This window comes from Electrophorus electricus, chromosome 11 (assembly GCF_041902795.1).
Source record: "Electrophorus electricus isolate QZ-2024a chromosome 11, ASM4190279v1, whole genome shotgun sequence".
NCBI lineage: Eukaryota > Metazoa > Chordata > Actinopteri > Gymnotiformes > Gymnotidae > Electrophorus > Electrophorus electricus.
In genome coordinates, this window is record NC_137507.1 from 22,736,690 (window position 1) to 22,754,552 (window position 17,863).

The 17,863-nt window shown below is 41.5% G+C and overlaps 2 protein-coding genes across 15 annotated transcripts; one reads left to right on the plus strand and one right to left on the minus strand.

Moving 5' to 3' along the window:
• Positions 1–3: 3 nt before the first annotated feature.
• Positions 4–13,597, minus strand: cc2d1b (coiled-coil and C2 domain containing 1B). 14 transcript variants are annotated; one of them, XR_014126177.1, is made up of 27 exons: positions 11,570–11,976; positions 10,940–11,073; positions 10,391–10,532; positions 10,146–10,252; positions 9,922–10,029; positions 9,176–9,313; positions 8,660–9,002; positions 8,028–8,164; positions 7,382–7,460; positions 6,684–6,838; positions 6,407–6,479; positions 6,175–6,320; positions 5,943–6,066; positions 5,519–5,691; positions 4,896–5,021; positions 4,746–4,804; positions 4,283–4,399; positions 4,030–4,103; positions 2,995–3,053; positions 2,832–2,883; positions 2,612–2,711; positions 2,204–2,294; positions 1,722–1,844; positions 1,560–1,590; positions 1,323–1,456; positions 297–406; positions 4–166 (listed from the first exon to the last, which is right to left on the minus strand). XR_014126177.1 is itself a non-coding variant. In XM_027030598.3 (25 exons), the coding sequence occupies exons 2-24, from the start codon at positions 11,003–11,005 to the stop codon at positions 1,579–1,581; spliced, it is 2,604 nt and encodes an 867-aa protein (XP_026886399.2). In that variant the 5' UTR covers positions 11,006–11,073; positions 13,461–13,597; the 3' UTR covers positions 4–1,456; positions 1,560–1,578. The 14 variants fall into 14 exon arrangements, 7 of the variants coding, with proteins under 7 accessions (XP_026886399.2, XP_035383767.1, XP_026886407.2 ...); XR_014126180.1 differs by lacking the exon at positions 297–406 and having other exon boundaries at positions 1,323–1,412; XR_014126179.1 differs by having other exon boundaries at positions 4–406; positions 1,323–1,412.
• On the plus strand, positions 13,490–17,622 carry cdc20 (cell division cycle 20 homolog). Its single transcript, XM_027030623.3, has 10 exons — positions 13,490–13,679; positions 13,832–13,977; positions 14,095–14,191; positions 14,330–14,455; positions 14,564–14,760; positions 14,850–14,944; positions 15,175–15,403; positions 15,553–15,678; positions 15,769–15,886; positions 16,093–17,622. The coding sequence occupies exons 1-10, from the start codon at positions 13,490–13,492 to the stop codon at positions 16,260–16,262; spliced, it is 1,494 nt and encodes a 497-aa protein (XP_026886424.2). The 3' UTR covers positions 16,263–17,622.
• Positions 17,623–17,863: the final 241 nt, after the last annotated feature.

Genomic DNA, 17,863 nt, shown 5'->3' on the forward strand with positions numbered 1-17,863 from the left:
AAGTGTCTTGAGTTTTTTTAATGAGTGTTTCTGCAACAGTCTGAAAAATAAATTTGAAGACCACTCAACTTGCATAACCACTGCAGAGAGGGAATGGAACATTGCTTCTGAGCAAGTCATTTCCTTATTGAGTATTACTCAGGATGCATTGGTGTCTCAATAAAACCTGAATAAAGGCAAAAATGTTCATGCTTTGAAATAAAGAACCATAGTGTAGTGAAATAAAGCAAAAAGTCTTAAAAAAAAAAAAATACAGTTCAACATTATGTCGAAGTGGAGCACAGTTATGTGATTACCATGTATCACTGGTAAGAAAAAGGGGAAGAGGTGGCTCTTTTAAATAAGTATATTTCAATGGCAATCATTTGGCTTGGCAATGTAAGGACTCCTGCAATATATTCTTTATCTATTAAAGAGACAAGAACAATAAATTGTACAACATTATCCAATTTGCACAAAAGAACATTCTATGTAAACATGGCTAAGAAGGCCAAAGGAGCAACCTGCCACCCCCTCAGAAGCTTTTGAAGTGCAAAGATAGTAGGTGGTAAGCATGCACTCTGAGATAGCCTTGGGTTTAAATCTCATGCACACTGAACAGCTTCACCGTTGGGGGTTGGTACCAGAAACAGGTTTCCCCATCATTGTGTGTACATATTGGCTTCAGTACCTATTCCAGGCCAGATGACAGAAGAACCCAGCTTGCTAGCAAAGCTTACGAAGATGCCTTATTCCATTTGCATTGGTGAGACTATGGCTTCAAATGTCATGCAAATGAATGAAGCTGTCGAACTGCTCTTAGGGCAGGGTGAGCTTTAGGGAAACCCGTGTCTATCCGTGCAGTGAACTTCCTTTAAGGTACAAACAAGTGTTGCAGTGTCTTATAAAACATTTGGGATTCAATGCAAACCATTTTGCATAGATAAATCAATCCTAAATAATTCGAACAACATGGCAGCAGTATGTGCTTCAATGCAAGTAAGAACAGTTTTTTTTAGTTGTACTACACTGTGCTACAGCAACAGCGATCACTTTGGTGTTAGTGCATAGATGCATCCCAGAGAAGCAGCAACAAAAGAAAAAGGTTAGTTTCTACTAACCTAGACCTGACTCCTGTAACAGTGGGGATCAATGTCGTAAAATTAAGAGAACATATTTTAATTCAAATACCAGTAAATAATATGGTATCTTCCCCCCCCCAAAAGCTACTATTTGAATTCTGAAAAGAAAAATCACCTGACTGTGTGCTATTAGGTTACAGTCCAAGCTGGTATTATCAGAGTATGATAGCATCTCTGTCCAAAGTGAACATGTGGACAAACCTCTGTGTCTCTAGATGCATGGAAGTGACACTTCTTCTAATCTCTTAACTTCAAGAGAAGCAGCATGTTGGAGACTGTGCAGAGACCCAACTAATGAGAGAGTGAAGAGGACCATGTTGGACCGACCTCTAGACCTGAGCAGCGGAAGGGTGTAAACATCATTTGACATCAGCAGGCCTACTATTTTAATAAATACATGAAAGATTTAAGTCCCCCTGTGAAAACTTTAGTACTTACATGGTTTTCTCCAGTGTTGTTAAAGAAAGGCCTGGGGCAAGAGGACAAAACATTTCAATTTCATAACCCAGTGGCCCATAACCTAATTTGTTCTAGGAGATATACACTGCTGCATATACTATGAAACACTGCTGTGTTTTGTAAATTTTAAAGAATATTGACCTGTGACTGGTCCAGTACTAGCCAGCGCTCCGTGACCGTGCTGAGGTCCTGGCCACTCAGGGGCTCCCTCAGACGCACTCTCACTTCCAGACGACCGCCTGTGGGCTTGCGGCCGTCCATGATCTGAGCACACGTGCACACACAAGCACTGATGTTACAGAGAAGATGCTCTGCAAATTGAAACACTAATGCTTGCATGCCCCTGAGAAACACATTTAGAGTTTTCATATTGCTGACACTCACACACAGATGATACTATACCATACTCATGCTGTTCTCACGCATACACACTAGGGTAATAGGGCAATAGTAAACTAAAATGATAAATGGAAAAACATTACAGAAAACAGGACGACAAATTCATATTGGTAAACAAACTAAAAAGTAGAAATAAAATTGCTATACCCATCCTCCTAACTTTTCCTCTCTCACTGGCTAAAAAGAAAAGGAAGAAGAAAGGAATGTATGGCATCTCTGTGCACCTCCGCAATTTCGCGCACTTCACTCTCGCACTCCAGCTTCTCAAGCTTGATGTGTGCTGTTCCCACCGGCTTGTCACTCCGCAGGAAGCCGCTGCCGAGAGAGAGAGAGAAAAATACTTTCATTATCTATCCTGCATGTGCTGGCCATGGAGCACAGACACCAATCCTGGGCCGTGCGCGGTACTAGAGTGCTGCAAACAGGCGAGCGCATTGCCCCGGGATCAACGTGCACTGCAGCGTCCAAAAACCCATGCTGCTGAGGTGCGGTGTTCCTTGAGTAACAATGGCATATCCAAGCTGTCAAGCGGATGACTGTACATTGATGCCGTCCCCACACCCAGCCCAGCCCCACCCAACAGCTCTCAGCCACAGCTAGAGAGATAAAGGAGGAGAGAACAGCAACCTCACCCTTTATGGAACACCTCCAGCTTGAGACCTTTGGACTGCACCACCCTCCTAAAGCCACGATGGTTCCGGTTTATATTTAGGGTGAAGCTCTGGCTGTACTCTGTGCGGAAGAGACGCAAACATGTCTGACATGTTAGTTGTGCCAACAACCAAACAGCCAGCCTTAGACTTTGCTGATTGAGAACTTGTAAAAAAGCAGACGAATGCAAAATGGACCCACCTGGGCTATTTGTGTTTTTGATGACTGAAGTTTTGTGTCTCTGAGGTTGGTCCTAGAATTGCAGAAACAGCATTTAAGTTACAACAGAGGATAATGCACAAGGAATTGCTCGAGTGTAGAGGTACTTGTACTTCCTTTTGAGGTTAGGGTTAAAGATACTTACTGAGCTGGGGTAGGGGAAGTCAAACTTGACATAAGCATCTAGGTCATTTGATGCAACACCTTTACAACAGGAAAGTGAAGAAGGTGTTGGCAGAAAACAAAGAATATCAATCACTCATGTATCTGTACCAACTAGTTAATCCCCTTAATTAAGACTGACTGGTATTTTGCCGAATTGTAACGGTTCAGGTTAAAACATTTATGCAATTCTCTTGTTTTAAAATTATCCATTTGTTTTCACTAATTTATTCTACCTAGTGGCTTGAGTTAATTGGTAAAACCAGACAAAAAGACAAATCAAGACCTTGGGGAGAATTTTTTTTTCCTCAATTATAATGTACAATTCTGGTATTAACTCTGCAGAATGAACTGGATCATACTAAACATGTTTGCATGACCCAAAACCTTCGAGAAGTCAGTTAAACACACACATATAGATATAGATCTCTCTCTCTCTCTCATATATATATATATATATATATATATATATATATATATATATATATATATATATATATATATATATATATATATATATATAGAGAGAGAGAGAGAGAGAGAGAGAGAGAGAGAGAGAGAGAGAGAGAGAGAGAGAGAGAGAGACACACACACGATCACATGCTGTGATGTCCCCATTATGGGCAGTCTGAAGTAGGACAGCTGTCGTATAAAACAAGGGGAGGGGGATAAGACGCAACTACTTTGGACAGTGACAACAGAAACCTTAAAGATAATGGATCATCACTTCAGCGACTTAACCTACATCCATCTATACCTTAGATCTATGTATATTTCCTGGTACTGAAATTCAGAGATTTGAGAAGGGTACAGTGCTATGTCTAAAACTGCTAATGTCTTCCACCATTAATAGCACGAGCTAAACATCATGCAGGCATATTTGCACATATGGGCACCTATACTCAACCACTACATTCTTGTGGTATAGCATAAAAATGCAAAAACATTCATTATACTGTGATATAAAATGCTTTGTAAGGAGAAGCCAGAAGATAATGAGTGCAGTGAGAAATCTTACCCTGAGGAGCAGGCAGGTTCATGCCTCTTACAATTATCACTACCATATCAGTGCTACTAAGCTCTGGAAATATCCTACAAAACAAGGCCAGGAACAAGACTTGTAAAGGGTCAAAAAGAAACAGTTTTTAGAAGATTCAGCTAGTTCTCAAACACCTGTAGCCATTCTTGTAATCTTATGATCCAACACTAGACAGTCTTCTCATAATGTTTTATGTATTTAGGTGCAGTCCAGATTAGAAGATGCAGCTGACCTGACAGTGTGGTAGGTTCTCCATTCGAAGTGGTGTCTGGGAGGGTCAAGACCCCTGTTCTGAGCCAGTTTCACAATTTCCAAACTCTTCTTACATTTTGCTGCCATGTTCTCAAATCTGAGTGCAGGAGCAAGATATTATACAACACAACACAGAGACGGGTACAATAAGAATGGGCAGAAACATTGTACTTTTAGGTCAAACTGATAAACCATTTGTACTACTGTAGCAAACTAAAACATTAGGCTGTAAGACTGTTATGCAGACTGTCATGCAGGGCCATGACATGCTGTCAGGTGTGCTGGGACTTGGAATCTTAAATATGAACCATAAGATCTGCAGCAACCATCCTCAATGTGACAAGTCGAATGGTGCAGATATAATCCTAGTCAGTCAGTTAATCCCATTTATACTTGCAGGAGGCGAAAAGTGTCTGTGAATAGGGGGGCTTGCACATTCTTACTTGGTAGTCTCTGCCACATTCCCCATGTGTGTGAACTGCTTGGATAGGGTCATGCATTTCTGGAGACATGAGAAGAGGAAAAGACATCTCATTATGACATTTGAATAGACTTTGGCATAAAGCCAGCCTTCTGACGCTCGTGCCTAGTACCTCATACTGTTCCTTGAGGATATTGGTGAGTTGACTATACACCTCTTCAGCCTTCTCGGAGGTCTGAAGGTCGCTGTGGTGCACCAAAATGAAGTCTTCATCTTCATCACCAGGAGGGGACGGTGCCTGGAACACATGAGCCATCATAGTTACACCAAATGGCCTACAAAGAATTATGTAAGAAATGGCAGAATCTCTGACACACCAGTGAATTCCCGTCTGAAAAGTTTCAGGCACTGTATTGAATAATTTCAGTTTAAATGAATAGTATGGTATTTAAATGAAATTTAAGCAAAATTAGCTCATTATTATAGCACATTTGTGTCTTCTTTTATCTCTCTCCCCACCATTTCTTTTTTTATGCCACAGAGTTCGGTGTACAGCCTAGGAGAATTCTAAGGGCCAGACATGGATTAAATTTAGTCTTGGACTAAACTGCAGTGCCAGTGGTGAATCACCATGGAAATCATTTTGAGTTTAGACTTAGGCTTAAGGTCTGGGAAATAATACTTGTGGCCCAGGGAAACTACACTGGGCTCTGCAAACTCTGTGAGAAGCAGTCCCCAACACTCCCTGCCCCCAGCTGTTCACTTCTATGGTCAGGTTAGAAGCTGCTGCCTAACCTTACTCATGTCCATAGCCTTGCCGCTGCGTGCGGCCTCGATCAGCGGGTCCAAGCTCTTGGCTGTGCGCAGGAACAGCCTGGCCTGCTCCAGGTCATTCTTCTGCTTGGCCTGCAGGGCCGCTTTCATGTACTGCTTCTTCCGGACTTCAAGAACCTCTAGCTGATCTGTGGCTGTGGGGAATAGTTGTAAAACTACTACCATTTAGCAACATGCAGGGCAGCACAAAGCCAGTATATGGAGTGTCAAATTGAAATAAAATGACAGTGGAAGTGCCTTCGCAGATAAAAGCTTTGGCACCATCATACTGAATGGCTGTGAAATGCATCAAACCAATACCAATGACTTAGTGTAACTAGAGGTAATGATCCTGTAAGCAGGTGAACCCTGAGTTTAGAGTCAAATGGCCCGTCCCAGTCCTGACCTGTGGCTGACACACTCTCCATTTTGGCTCTTCTGTCTGGGGGAGGTGAAGAGCTCCTTTTAGGACGCTGGACCATCGGAGGCACGGGCATGGTTGGCTTTTTCTGGTTGTCTGTGGCTGGAGCCTTGGAGATCAGAAACCACAAAAACAGCCTGTTACCGAACACACATGCCAAAGACATAGCATCCTTCTCCACTGACAGCCACCTAAAGGAATTAATGAAGGGGCAGACCTCCTTGGCCTGTTTCTCATCTCCATCATCCTCATCCTCTTCCCCACCATCTGCTTCATTAGAGGCCAGCTTATTGGCTGCTTCAAGCACAGCAGCAAATCCCTGTTCAGGTGCAGCAGCTGCCTGGCCTGGGATTGGTGGAAAACCTGTTTAGGACAGAATGTGATGTGATGTAAAATCATGGCAACTGTCAGAGCCAACTTAGGGTGGCACTCCACAAAAAGCCACTCACCTGGAGGGGTGGGTAGGTCATCGTAGTTGACAGCACGGCCAGCTTTATGGGCACGAATAGCGCTCTGGTATTGCTGAAAATGGTAATAAACACATCGGCCAAATTTTTACTACTATTTGAGCCTTCATTTCATTACAGTAACACTACTGAGTATGGTTGAGTATGGTTTTAGAATTCTCTACCCACCTTTGGCGCATGTTTCATGTATTGTATCTTGGCAATATACTAAAGCACAAGCCTTGGGGGGGGGGGGGGGGGGGGAGTTATGTGCAGTCACCTTGGCAATGCGGTCGTGCATGCGGGCCTTGCGCTCGTCCCCGCTGGCCTTGGCCTGTGCACTAGCCTCATTGTATTTGACCATTCTCTGCTCCAAAGCTTCTAGAACAGTCTTGGGTTGGCCAGGAGTGGACTGGCTTGCAGGAGCTTCTTGGCCTACAGGGAGACCAGGGGGAGGGTGGGCGTGCAGTTGGTATGGTAGAAATTTCTAGCATGCAGTTTGGCATACAGCCTATATTTACATACAAATATGAACAATGCAATGTCAGCTTGTATAAATACTTCTATTCAAAGCAGGGTTAAACAAGGACAGTGACAGAGACTTTTATAGCGCACTGACATTGCCCTTCAGATGACTTTGGGCAGACTAATAGATGCTCTGGGTGGAGCCTCCTTCCCTAAAGCAGCAGGGACATGGCAAGGAAGACAGACCTTTACAACCACAACTTAACACTAACGAAATGAGCAATGATCCAGCTATGGGAACAAAAACATATTCTAAATGACTGCTTTATACAACCCCCCCGCAAAAAACCCCCCAAAGAAACAACAGGAGCTTTTTACATTGTTCTAGTTATCCTTTGTTCATTTATATCAGATAATTAGGCAGATTTGCCACGTGTATGTGTATATCAAAGCTATATGTTTATATGTACATGTGTGTAGGTGGAGAACTGAAGTTCTGCTGCCAGCCCTTACCTACTGAGAGAGGGGGAGGCAGGCTGTTCATGTCGATGGTCTGGCCTTTCTCTAGAGCCTCAATAGCAGCATCAAACCCCTAAGGCAGGGAGGAGAGAGACCTCAGTAGTGCTACATTTACCTCACTCCAGAATGTGCTCAACACATAACAGTCAATTATTGCACCAGTCCACTCAGATGAGCATGGGCAACCCAACGTGACTGCCCAGTGGAGAGAAGAACGTGGCAAAGTGTAAACTGACCAAACGTAATAATTTTAATGTGGTTTAATGAGTAAACAAGACTTTTGCATTCTTCTGGATGATTCTGGATTCTTCCAGATAATCACAATTTCCTATTTCTACACTTTTGTCATGTGTATTTAAAAACAACCAAGCAACCTTATTTTCACTCACCACATTGTAATGGATGCAACATGAAATCTAGGCACACCAGAAACTATCCTCTACCAAATGTTACAACAATACAATTACAGAACTCAACTACATCAATGTTTTGGTTTTAAATCCACAACAATAAACAACTTTGGCTTTGAGATGTTTGTTCATTATCAAAATATATTAGGTAACTAACTGGTGAATTGAATTATTCACATGAAAGTGTTCATTAACAAGCACAGCTAAAGTGAGCCCAATCCAAACCTTACCTTGCTTGTTTTCATGTGTGTTTTGGCTTGCTCTAGATCTCCGGCTTGCTTCGCTTTTACAGCTGCAATTCTGTATGCCTTCTGCCAATCGAGCAGCATCTCCTTGGTGGGCTGTTCCAGTGGATGTTCTGCCAGAGCTGTTTAAGACACCACAATAGGCCCTTTTCATGAGCTATCCTGAAAAATGTCACAGGTCAGCTAAATATTTCAGTTAGATTACCAAGTGAGTGCAACTTGGAGAAATTTCACCTTCACAAAGCTAACGGGAAAGCTCTCAACCTATAAAATCCTTCTGAGCTGAAAATTCAGATCTTTCATTAGCATTTAATTATTGCTCAGGCTCTAATGGCTAGACTTCACTGACCTTAGCTGGTCATAACAACTAGCACCCCTGTTAACAAATTTAAAGTTATCTGACAAATGTGCTGGGACAGTAGCATTGCCAGTTATTTCAATTTGCAGTGTACATCACAGCTAGTGTACATCAGTGAACATGCAAGGCCATGAGGTTCCATCTGGATACAGTGCCTTAGCAACAAAGCTGAAAGAGACAAAGACCACAAAATACTGGCTAAAATCAATAAGTCTCTAAACTCAAAGTCCAAGCCCTTCAGCCTCTAAATAAGGCTCACCTGTATGGGATCCTGGAACCACTCCTTCCTTTTCTTTTTCGGCTGAGTCGGATTCTGGAACACCACCTGCATGTTTTTCCTCCGGCGAGGTGGCACAGGAGAACGTTTCCTCACTGCTAACTGCCGCCTCCATGGAAACCAAGGACATCTCCCCGGACATGGGAGAGACGTCCACGGCGCTGTCCGACTCGCCATGCTCCTCAGGAGACTCCAGCTCAGGCATCAATGTGACAGGTGGAGCTCGGGCAGGGACACCGGGGGGCCCACACGCCACTGGAGGAGGAATCTCCGCCTCATTGATCTTGCCACCTTTCCGTGTGGATGCCAGCATGCCCTGCAGGGTCTGGAGAGAAAAAAAAATTTAAAACATGAAGATGCAGAGTATCATCACAGCAGATCTCATTATCTTGCTGAAACGTGCCACATGGCACGCTTACACTTCTGGTAGAAGTCATTCACTAGCGCGAAAAGTGAAAAACGAATAATGTTGGTCAAACCTACAGAAATCCCACCCACCTTGAGGCCTCTCTCGTATCGGCGGGCCTTGGATGACTCCCCCGAGGCTTTGGCATTGGTTATGGCAGTTCTGTACATGGTTATTTTTTCTTCCAGGGTGTGCTCAATGCTCCCAGGTATTGAGGTCAACTTGGATTCCTGTGGGCGGAGCAGAATTGCATGATCATTACATGCATTAAATCCAAAACTATGTAACCTTCATCAAGTCCTATATAACAGACTCTAGAAGCTGAACACTCAAATGAATTTTTCAAAATAGAAATGTCATCCACTTCAGGCACTGCTTAACATGTCCTGCGGTGATGAGAACTGGTTCAAAGGTAACTCAGGCTAAATGTGTACATTTTTGTAGTAACGATGTGATTACAAAGCTCCTAAATACCATTGGCTTGAGTACTCATTGTTGTGTCAAAAAAAAACAAAAAACCCATGATTTGTTACAATTTCCAAAGCCATACATACATTAGGCAAACTCAGTCACTCAGACCACCAGGTAAACCCTGTGAACTGCTCTAACCTCACTGCAAATACAAACAAAGGCATTAATTTTGGCTTTCAACAGACAGAAGGGTAAACATGTCAGAAAAAGCAAGTATAAGCAGTAAAACGTGCACCCATTCCTAATAGGCCAAGTCGTCTGAATGTGCCCACAAATAGCTACAGCATTACATACAGTAATGAAGCAGCTCATGACACGAGAGCATTGTGGTTATCTTAACTAGTGGAGTGAATAGAAAGTGTGATACCTGCGGCACCAGTGCAGCTAGCTGTGTATCTTCGGTGCCCATAGAGCTGGGGGTTACTGCCCCCGAGTCCTCCGTTTCCTCTTCACCAACCACTTCCTGGAGCTCAGCCTGGAGATAAATGTCAACATATGTATGGATCACTGTCATTAATGTAAAAATGCAACCAATCATATCAATAGAAAGCAACAATCTATAGAAAAGCAGAAAGAAAACAAATGGCTCACCAAGAGATCGTCATCATCCTCCAGGTTGTCATCATCATCATCATCATCATCAATATCTTTCATGCATGCCTCTGTCATCTTTTCAATATCCTCCATTGGTAATGGTGCTACAATGGGTTTTAGCATAAATCAAACAATTTTTGTAAAAATAATTATAGCAGGAATGTTAAATAAACCACCATAGCTGGATCTTAGCAAGATTCAAGTAGAGAGTTTTGAATGAAATATATACTACTGGTGATCACCTTTGGCTGCCTTTTTCCCTTTAGCAGCAACGCCTGGTTTATTTCCTATGATGGCAGCAAATTCAGCCTCAAGATCCGGGTCGTCCATGCTCTGGGTCACGTCCATCATATCCTCCGGGTTGAAATCAACGAACAGCCCCATCTATGGCAAAACCACAACTTGCTGTTATGTTTACAGGTAGACTATTTTAGGTGCGTGTACTTTCAATTTCAAGTTCAGTTTATTTGTCACATACATAGTCATACACAGTATAACTCGCAGTGAAATGGTTTGAGAGTGCTCTGTCCAAACTGAGGTGTAAAAAACGGGTGTATAGGGAAATATCTCTCTCTCTCTCATATATATATATATATAAATATAAATAACAATGTATGTACAATATATGTGTAATATAAGCCCACTTTCAGAGTGGGCTTAGCTAATTAATTGGAGTCCATAAGCAAAATAATGTGTCATGTCACCGCCGGAACTTTCTTCCGCTTTGGGATGCTAACGAATTATAACGACAAAATATCTAACAGTGGATATAGCTAACATGGCATACCCACCTGTTTCGCTGCTGCAGCACCTTGGCCTTTCGCTGCTGGTGCCCGCTTATTCTTTTTGCCAAACATCTTAGGCTGGTCAAACGATTCAGTCGCTTGAGTGAAGTGATTCCCCAAAGTCGTTCAGTTAAAGAAATCTGTCAAGAGAGGAAAATTATGAAATGACAGCTAAACATTACCTATAGCTACCTAGTTACACAGCTAGCTAACCTGGCTCCTACAAAGTAGCTGGCTAACATTCGTTATATAGCTAGCTAATGTAACATATATTTGCTCGTGGGGTAACGTTAATGATTGCTACTTATGTTTTCTCATTTGAAAATAATAAGGTTGTATATATCTATGTTAGCTAACGTAATAACAAAGCTAGCTCGCTCTACGTGTTGCGATGTTTATACAGATCTTTTGATAACGCCTCCATGCGCATTTCCGGGAAATAATCAAAACAGAACAACTAAACCTAATGCGATAAGCCCTCAATAAACCATCAAATTCACGCAACCTCGAAAAGATTTGGACAGAACTGCATTTCTCAAATGCACCCATTTTTTTTTAATCTAGTTAGCTACTAACCACGGTGAATTCGTGTTTAATATAGCTAGCTAGCTAGTTAGTTAGGAGCTAGCTGCGTACCTGTAAGGTGTTCGATGAGGTCAAGATGGTAACTCAATTGTAAGCAATCTATGTACCCAAGGCACCCTGAACAGTCGCACACATGAAACAGAATATTGTCACGCTCTAAACTCACTGAAATGCTAGCTAGCTATGCTAGCTGGTTACCTGTCATTGTCGATACATGAACTCCAAGATAGCTGGGGATAGCTAATTCACAAATATCGTTTATCTGATAACTTGTTCTTCACCTGTTATCTCGGTAGGTTAAAAAAACCGTGATCATCACCAAGACTGTGTTTATCTAGTACTGAACCGCTTGTTTTAGGATATATGAAAGCCCACACAACAATAAGTACAGCTGAATAAGTGCTAGCTAATTATTTGACTTTCTGTCCGACTTCTAGTGAGATTTCTTGGTAGAGCACGCCCATCATATTTCCAACCGCAAACAACATTAAAACGCACTAACATTTTTTCAAAATAAAGGCTTTGCAATAAAGGTCTTGTGGAAATTTTGGGAATCATATAATACGACGTGGCTCACTCAGGAATCTCCAAGCCTAACCTTTTCAGCTCATCAGCTCATTTTATACTGTTTTATATTAAACATTTTTGACACAAACATAAGACCCAAATCCATTATTCATTTTTTGTTTTGTTTTGTCTGCTGTTCGTCTGAGCAATTAACTAGGTCATTAACCAATTACTGGTGTTCTCTGTCTATAGTTAGCTAAATAATCAAAGTACTGCAGGCGGTCTTATTTGGCCCATGTTGCCGTATAATACTTCAGAATTTACTGTATTTGTTGTCTTAACCAATCGTTTAATTTTTTTATTTATTTTCTCAGCAAGTTTCCATTTCATATCACCCATAATACCAACATGTATTAATAATAACAATGACCTCAAGCTCATAAAGCACTCATAGTTTTGGCATAAAGTGTTGGGTAGAAAACGTGGAACAGACAGAGATTGTCAATGTATAAAAGAACAGCAGCAAAATCTCTTGCGGTTTTGGGTTGTATAAAGCAAGAGGAAACCATGTGTTAATTTCACTTAAAAATTATTTAGTACTTTCCCTAGTACTGAAAAGATTTTTCTACTTGTAGTATTACAAATTAGTCGCAGGAGGCGGTCTAATCCTCAATGATGCAAGCAAACTGCCGAAAAAGGAGTGACCGATTCTTGCGTAGTTTTATGGTAGAACTCCTCCAAACGAGTCACCGAATCATCTTTAAGGATTTTGAATGGCTGCCATAGTAACAAGCGAAACTATTTTGAATTCACCAATCACAATAGTGCATTTCAGTCATTTAAACTCGTCTCAAAGTTCTGAAGCGATCTTTGAATTTGCTTGCTAACAGTATTCACCTGGTTTCTGAAAAACTTTCTCTTTTGAACATCGATTTCAATCGAAGGCAACAAGCACGAAAGGTTATAAACTGGAATTTATCAGGGGCTGCTACAGTACTGCGATATAGCGTGTTTTGGGGTAAGTTAGCTAACCTATATAACGCAGCTAAGCTTGCTAGCTATACGGCTAGTTACAGTTAGTAGCTAGCTAGCTAAAGATAGGTTAGTCTTACGCCACAGTGAACACCTAACACTATTTAGCTTTTTGTTGTGATATAGTCTACATTAGTTACTACCAGATAGCATAGCTAACTAGATCACCTGCTTTAGTTACAGATCTATGACTGTTCAAGGCAGGTAGAGTGGTATACTAGATGGCAAGAGATAGCGAGGTTAACTAATGTTCAAATAAGTGGTACCTACGGAGTCACTAGAGACTGATGTTCATAATGTATCTAGCTAGCTACTTTAATAATAGTTAGGTATATTGTGGCTAGCTATTATTTATTTTTGCTAGTATTTCGAAGTTATGTTAATCTAGCTCTTTCTTGCTTACTCAGTTTTGCTGGTTCATCGTAGTAGGCCATGTCCCACTTTGGTTTCGAGAATGATATTCACAGCGTTCTTAAACTGGACATGCCAATCACAAATGCTCCAATGGCAAGGTGGCAGAGGAAAGCCAGCACGTCGACGTCCGCTAACACCAGCGCCTTATCACCGAGCAAAAGTTCAAATCGGTCGATAAGCATGTCCAAAACCCCTAGCAAAACTCCAGGTATGGCGTTAAACGGCTCATTTTTCCAGATGTAAAGTCTCAAGTCCACCTTGTGACACTACTGTAGGTGGAATTAAAGTGAATCACGTGTTCATGCTGCATTGCAACTCAATTCCTCTAAGTGGATGCTTTTATTTTTCACTTTGGAACAGGGAAGAATGGCAAAACACAAAACACTCCCTCTAAGGCTGGAGGAGATCGGTTTATCCCCATCAGAAATGCCAAACAGATGGATGTGGCAAGTTTTCTCTTGTCTAAAGAGAATGAGCCTGTGGAGGAAGGCGTGTCCTCGTCTGCAGTAAGGCTTTTGCCTTTCACAAATATTTGCAAACTGTGCCTCTCCTGAGGACAATCCAAAACAAATTAGTTTACAGATGTCCTCAGACTTGATGTTTGTATCTTTAATCCATGGCAGTTCATGCAGAAGGCTTGGTCTGTAACACTAAATGGATTTGATCTGGAGGAAGCAAAGATATTGCATTTGGGAGGAAAGCCGCTTAATGCCCCTGAAGGTATGGCCTTATTTATTTACTTGGTCCTGGAGTATTAAGTGTCTTGTTTGTTTGTTTGTTTGTTTGTTTGTTTGTTTGTTTTTTCCTCCCCCCCTCTCCTTCAAGCACAGAATATAATGGCTCAAACACCTCCCACAGGTTACCAGAATAACTTAAAAGTTCTCTACAGCCAAGTACCCACACCTGTCTCAATCAAGAAGACACGGTATATTTCTTCAGTCCCAGAGCGTATTCTAGATGCTCCTGAGCTCCGCAATGACTTCTGTGAGTTCCTGCTGTCTCAATTCATGTTCTGGTTCAGTGTGCAAAACCCTCTGAGTGCATTGATGGACTTCTGCTGTAGTTTTGACTTTCCAACTCTGCCACTTTTAGATCTGAACTTGATGGACTGGGGCAGGCAAAACCTGATGGCTGTTGCCCTTTCTGAACAAGTGTATTTGTGGGATGCTGCCATCGGTGACATCATCCTGCTGAAGAAGATGGAGGAGGAGAATGGCTTCGTATGCTCAGTATCATGGAGCAATGATGGAAACTTCTTGGCCATTGGAACTAGTGACTGCAAAGTAGAGGTAATGAGTTTGCTAATGAGTAACTCTGTTTTTGTTGGGCAAGTGTACACTTTGTAAAATGCAAACTTTCTTTCTTTTGCACATTGTAGCTCTGGGATGTACAGTACAAGAAACGTCTACGCAGCATGGCTGGGCACCGTGCTCGAGTTGGGTGTTTGAGCTGGAATGACCACATCTTGTCTAGGTAACTCTGAGCATGGTGTTGCAGCTACATGCATGTACCAGTCATACCACTGGTGCAAGGCAGAAAATTAGAAATGCAGTTCATGTTTGTCCATACAGTTGTTTTCTGCCGTTTCTCCTCCCAATTCAGGTCTTGCTCTAATTATGGCATACTTCATGTCTGAAGTGCAGTACTGTAACTGAGATTTTGCAGTTCTGGGCATGGTTTTAGTAATGTTTTCATCCTTACAGTGGGTCCAGGTCTGGGCTGATTCACCAGCATGATGTCCGTGTAGCAGACCATCACCTGTTCACACTGAGGGGCCACTCACAGGAAGTCTGTGGGCTCACCTGGTCTCCAGATGGGCGGTATTTGGCCAGTGGTGGCAATGACAACACAGTGAATATTTGGCCTGGTGTGCAGGGTGGGACCCAGCAGCTTGCAGTGCATTCCTTTAGTGAACATCAAGGAGCGGTCAAGGTAAGTGAAGCATCTAAATGTATTTCCATAAACAGAACTATGTACTTCTTGCCTAATTTAAAATGGTGGCACATGACTCCTTCACTAAAGGTTTCATGGAGTTTAGTTTATTTAAATCTTTGTCCTGTTTTGTGCACTACTACATTCAGGCTTTGGCCTGGTGCCCCTGGCAACCAAGCATACTGGCATCAGGAGGGGGTACCAGTGACCGTCACATCCGTATCTGGAACGTGAACAGTGGCTCCTGTGTCAGTGCATGGGACACTCAGTCTCAGGTGGGGCCTGTGCATTCATAACTGCTAGACTGAACATGGGTACTTTGCATCTTTTGTTAATTCTAAAAATTATTAACTTTAAATTTTCAGGTGTCATCGCTTGTGTTTGCACCAAACTACAAGGAGTTGGTTTCCGGTCATGGTTTTGCACATGACAAGATTTTTATCTGGAAATATCCCTCACTTGCTAAAGTTACAGAGCTTGAAGGTCAGTCTTAACTGTTGCCATATTGTTTGTAACCTGAAAAGATGAGACCTGAACAAATCACTGGGTTGTTTTTGATGAATGCTTATCTAATGCTAAACCTACAGTGAAATAAGACCTACTAAAATACACACATCAAAATGCTTGAGCAAGAGTTCCATAATTTCACTATGCCAGAAACACTCCTAACCATGCTCTCCTTCATGTAGGTCATGACGGTAGGGTTCTGAACCTGGCCCTCAGTCCCGATGGCTCTACAGTGGCATCCATTAGTGCAGATGAAACGATCCGACTATGGAAGTGTTTTGAGAAAGACTCTTCCAAAAAGGCCAAAGCCCCCACCAGCAGCAGCAGCATTATCCAGCAACACATCCGATGAACGGTGCCATTTTAATGGTTTTATAAACGCATAAATTATGTACAAAGTAATGGTTTTAATAACTTGGAAATAAAGATTTTGCATCATTTCATTTTCAATTCATGGTTCTGGATTTGAAGATCAAAGAAATTTGGGTACTTTTTAAATTTTTTTTATGGTTTTTGATTTGGTGCCAGCATCTGAAAACTGGATTTTTACACTTAAAGGGGGGAGTTTAAAATGCAGGACCAGTGCTTAATGTAGTGTTTTGTTTGAGAACAAATTTAGATTTGGTGTGTTTTTGACTAGCAATACCAAGTCTGAGTACTTTTTTTTTTTTAGCACCTACGTATTGCCATCTACAGCAGGGTTTATCAGCCCAGTTTTGGGGGCCATTTATAGGGTTCTCATTTATGCGCTCAGGCATACATTTTTCTTGATTTGTCTTGTTCAGCTATGGGATGGATACCAGAAACATTTGTTGACTAGGTGCATGCTTTGTAATGAAGTGCAGCCTTTAGGGTTTATCATGCTGTACTTTGTGTCTTTTGATCTTAAATTTGTAACACTGTGTATTTTTGAAATGTGGTACATTGCCTGTTTTTGGTAGTGTATGTTTCCCTTACAATCCTTTGTTGTGTAAAAAAAAAAAGTTCCAGCAGTATCGAGAAAGCTTTCTTTGATCTGATCCTTGTTGAATGACTAGGGGCATTTGGCTGCATGTTACCCAAGTGTCTACAGAGTTAAAAAGCTCTGGTGCAGCCAAAACAACAAAAGGTAAACAGAGTGAATGAATATACAGCTGAGCTTTTGCAAATATTTCCAATGATGTCAAATCTGGCATGTGCAAAAAAGACTTATTTTTATTCTACACTTCCCTAACTTTCATAGTATATTTGCTGCTTATTCTCAAAGGTTGCCAATAATGCTGGAGTGTTGTCTCTTTAAAAACAAAACAAAAACACCACCTTAAGGGCTCAACACTTTAAAATCCACCCTACTTGTGAAAACAACTGTTGAACTGATTTGACTTCTTATATTAATCCCTGAATCATAAATTGTTTACCAGTCACCAAATATTGTTAGTGAGCAACAGAATAATTGTCCTTGTGGTTTCAGGAGGTAGCAACATCAGTTTACTATGAGTAGCCAATTGCATACAAAGTAAGACTGCATCAGAATTCAGAACAGGTAAAACTAAGAACACCAAAAAAAATTCTTAGTGCATGCAGTGTACTTGGCATATGAAGGTGATTCAGTCTGAAAATAACAGCAGATAACACTTCAATTAAATAGTTACACTGAATGATAAATGATAACTTATCTTGGTACCATGTCATTCACACATCACATCTTTTGTCATTTTAATGAAATGTTTAGCTTTTAGCTGTTCCCTGTTTTTATGACATTTGACTGCTCTAGGGAAAAAGCCAGACCTTTAGAAACAAATCAGATTATTTCATAGTGAAGCTGCATATCAAGACTTGAGGGAAATAAGTTGTGTTCCTCATTCATTTTCTTTTCACATAAAGTTAGGTGACAGTGAGGGCACATATACAAAAATGGTGCTGTCACTCAAACACGTGACAGATCAGTCTGCATACAAACTCCTTGTGCAATGT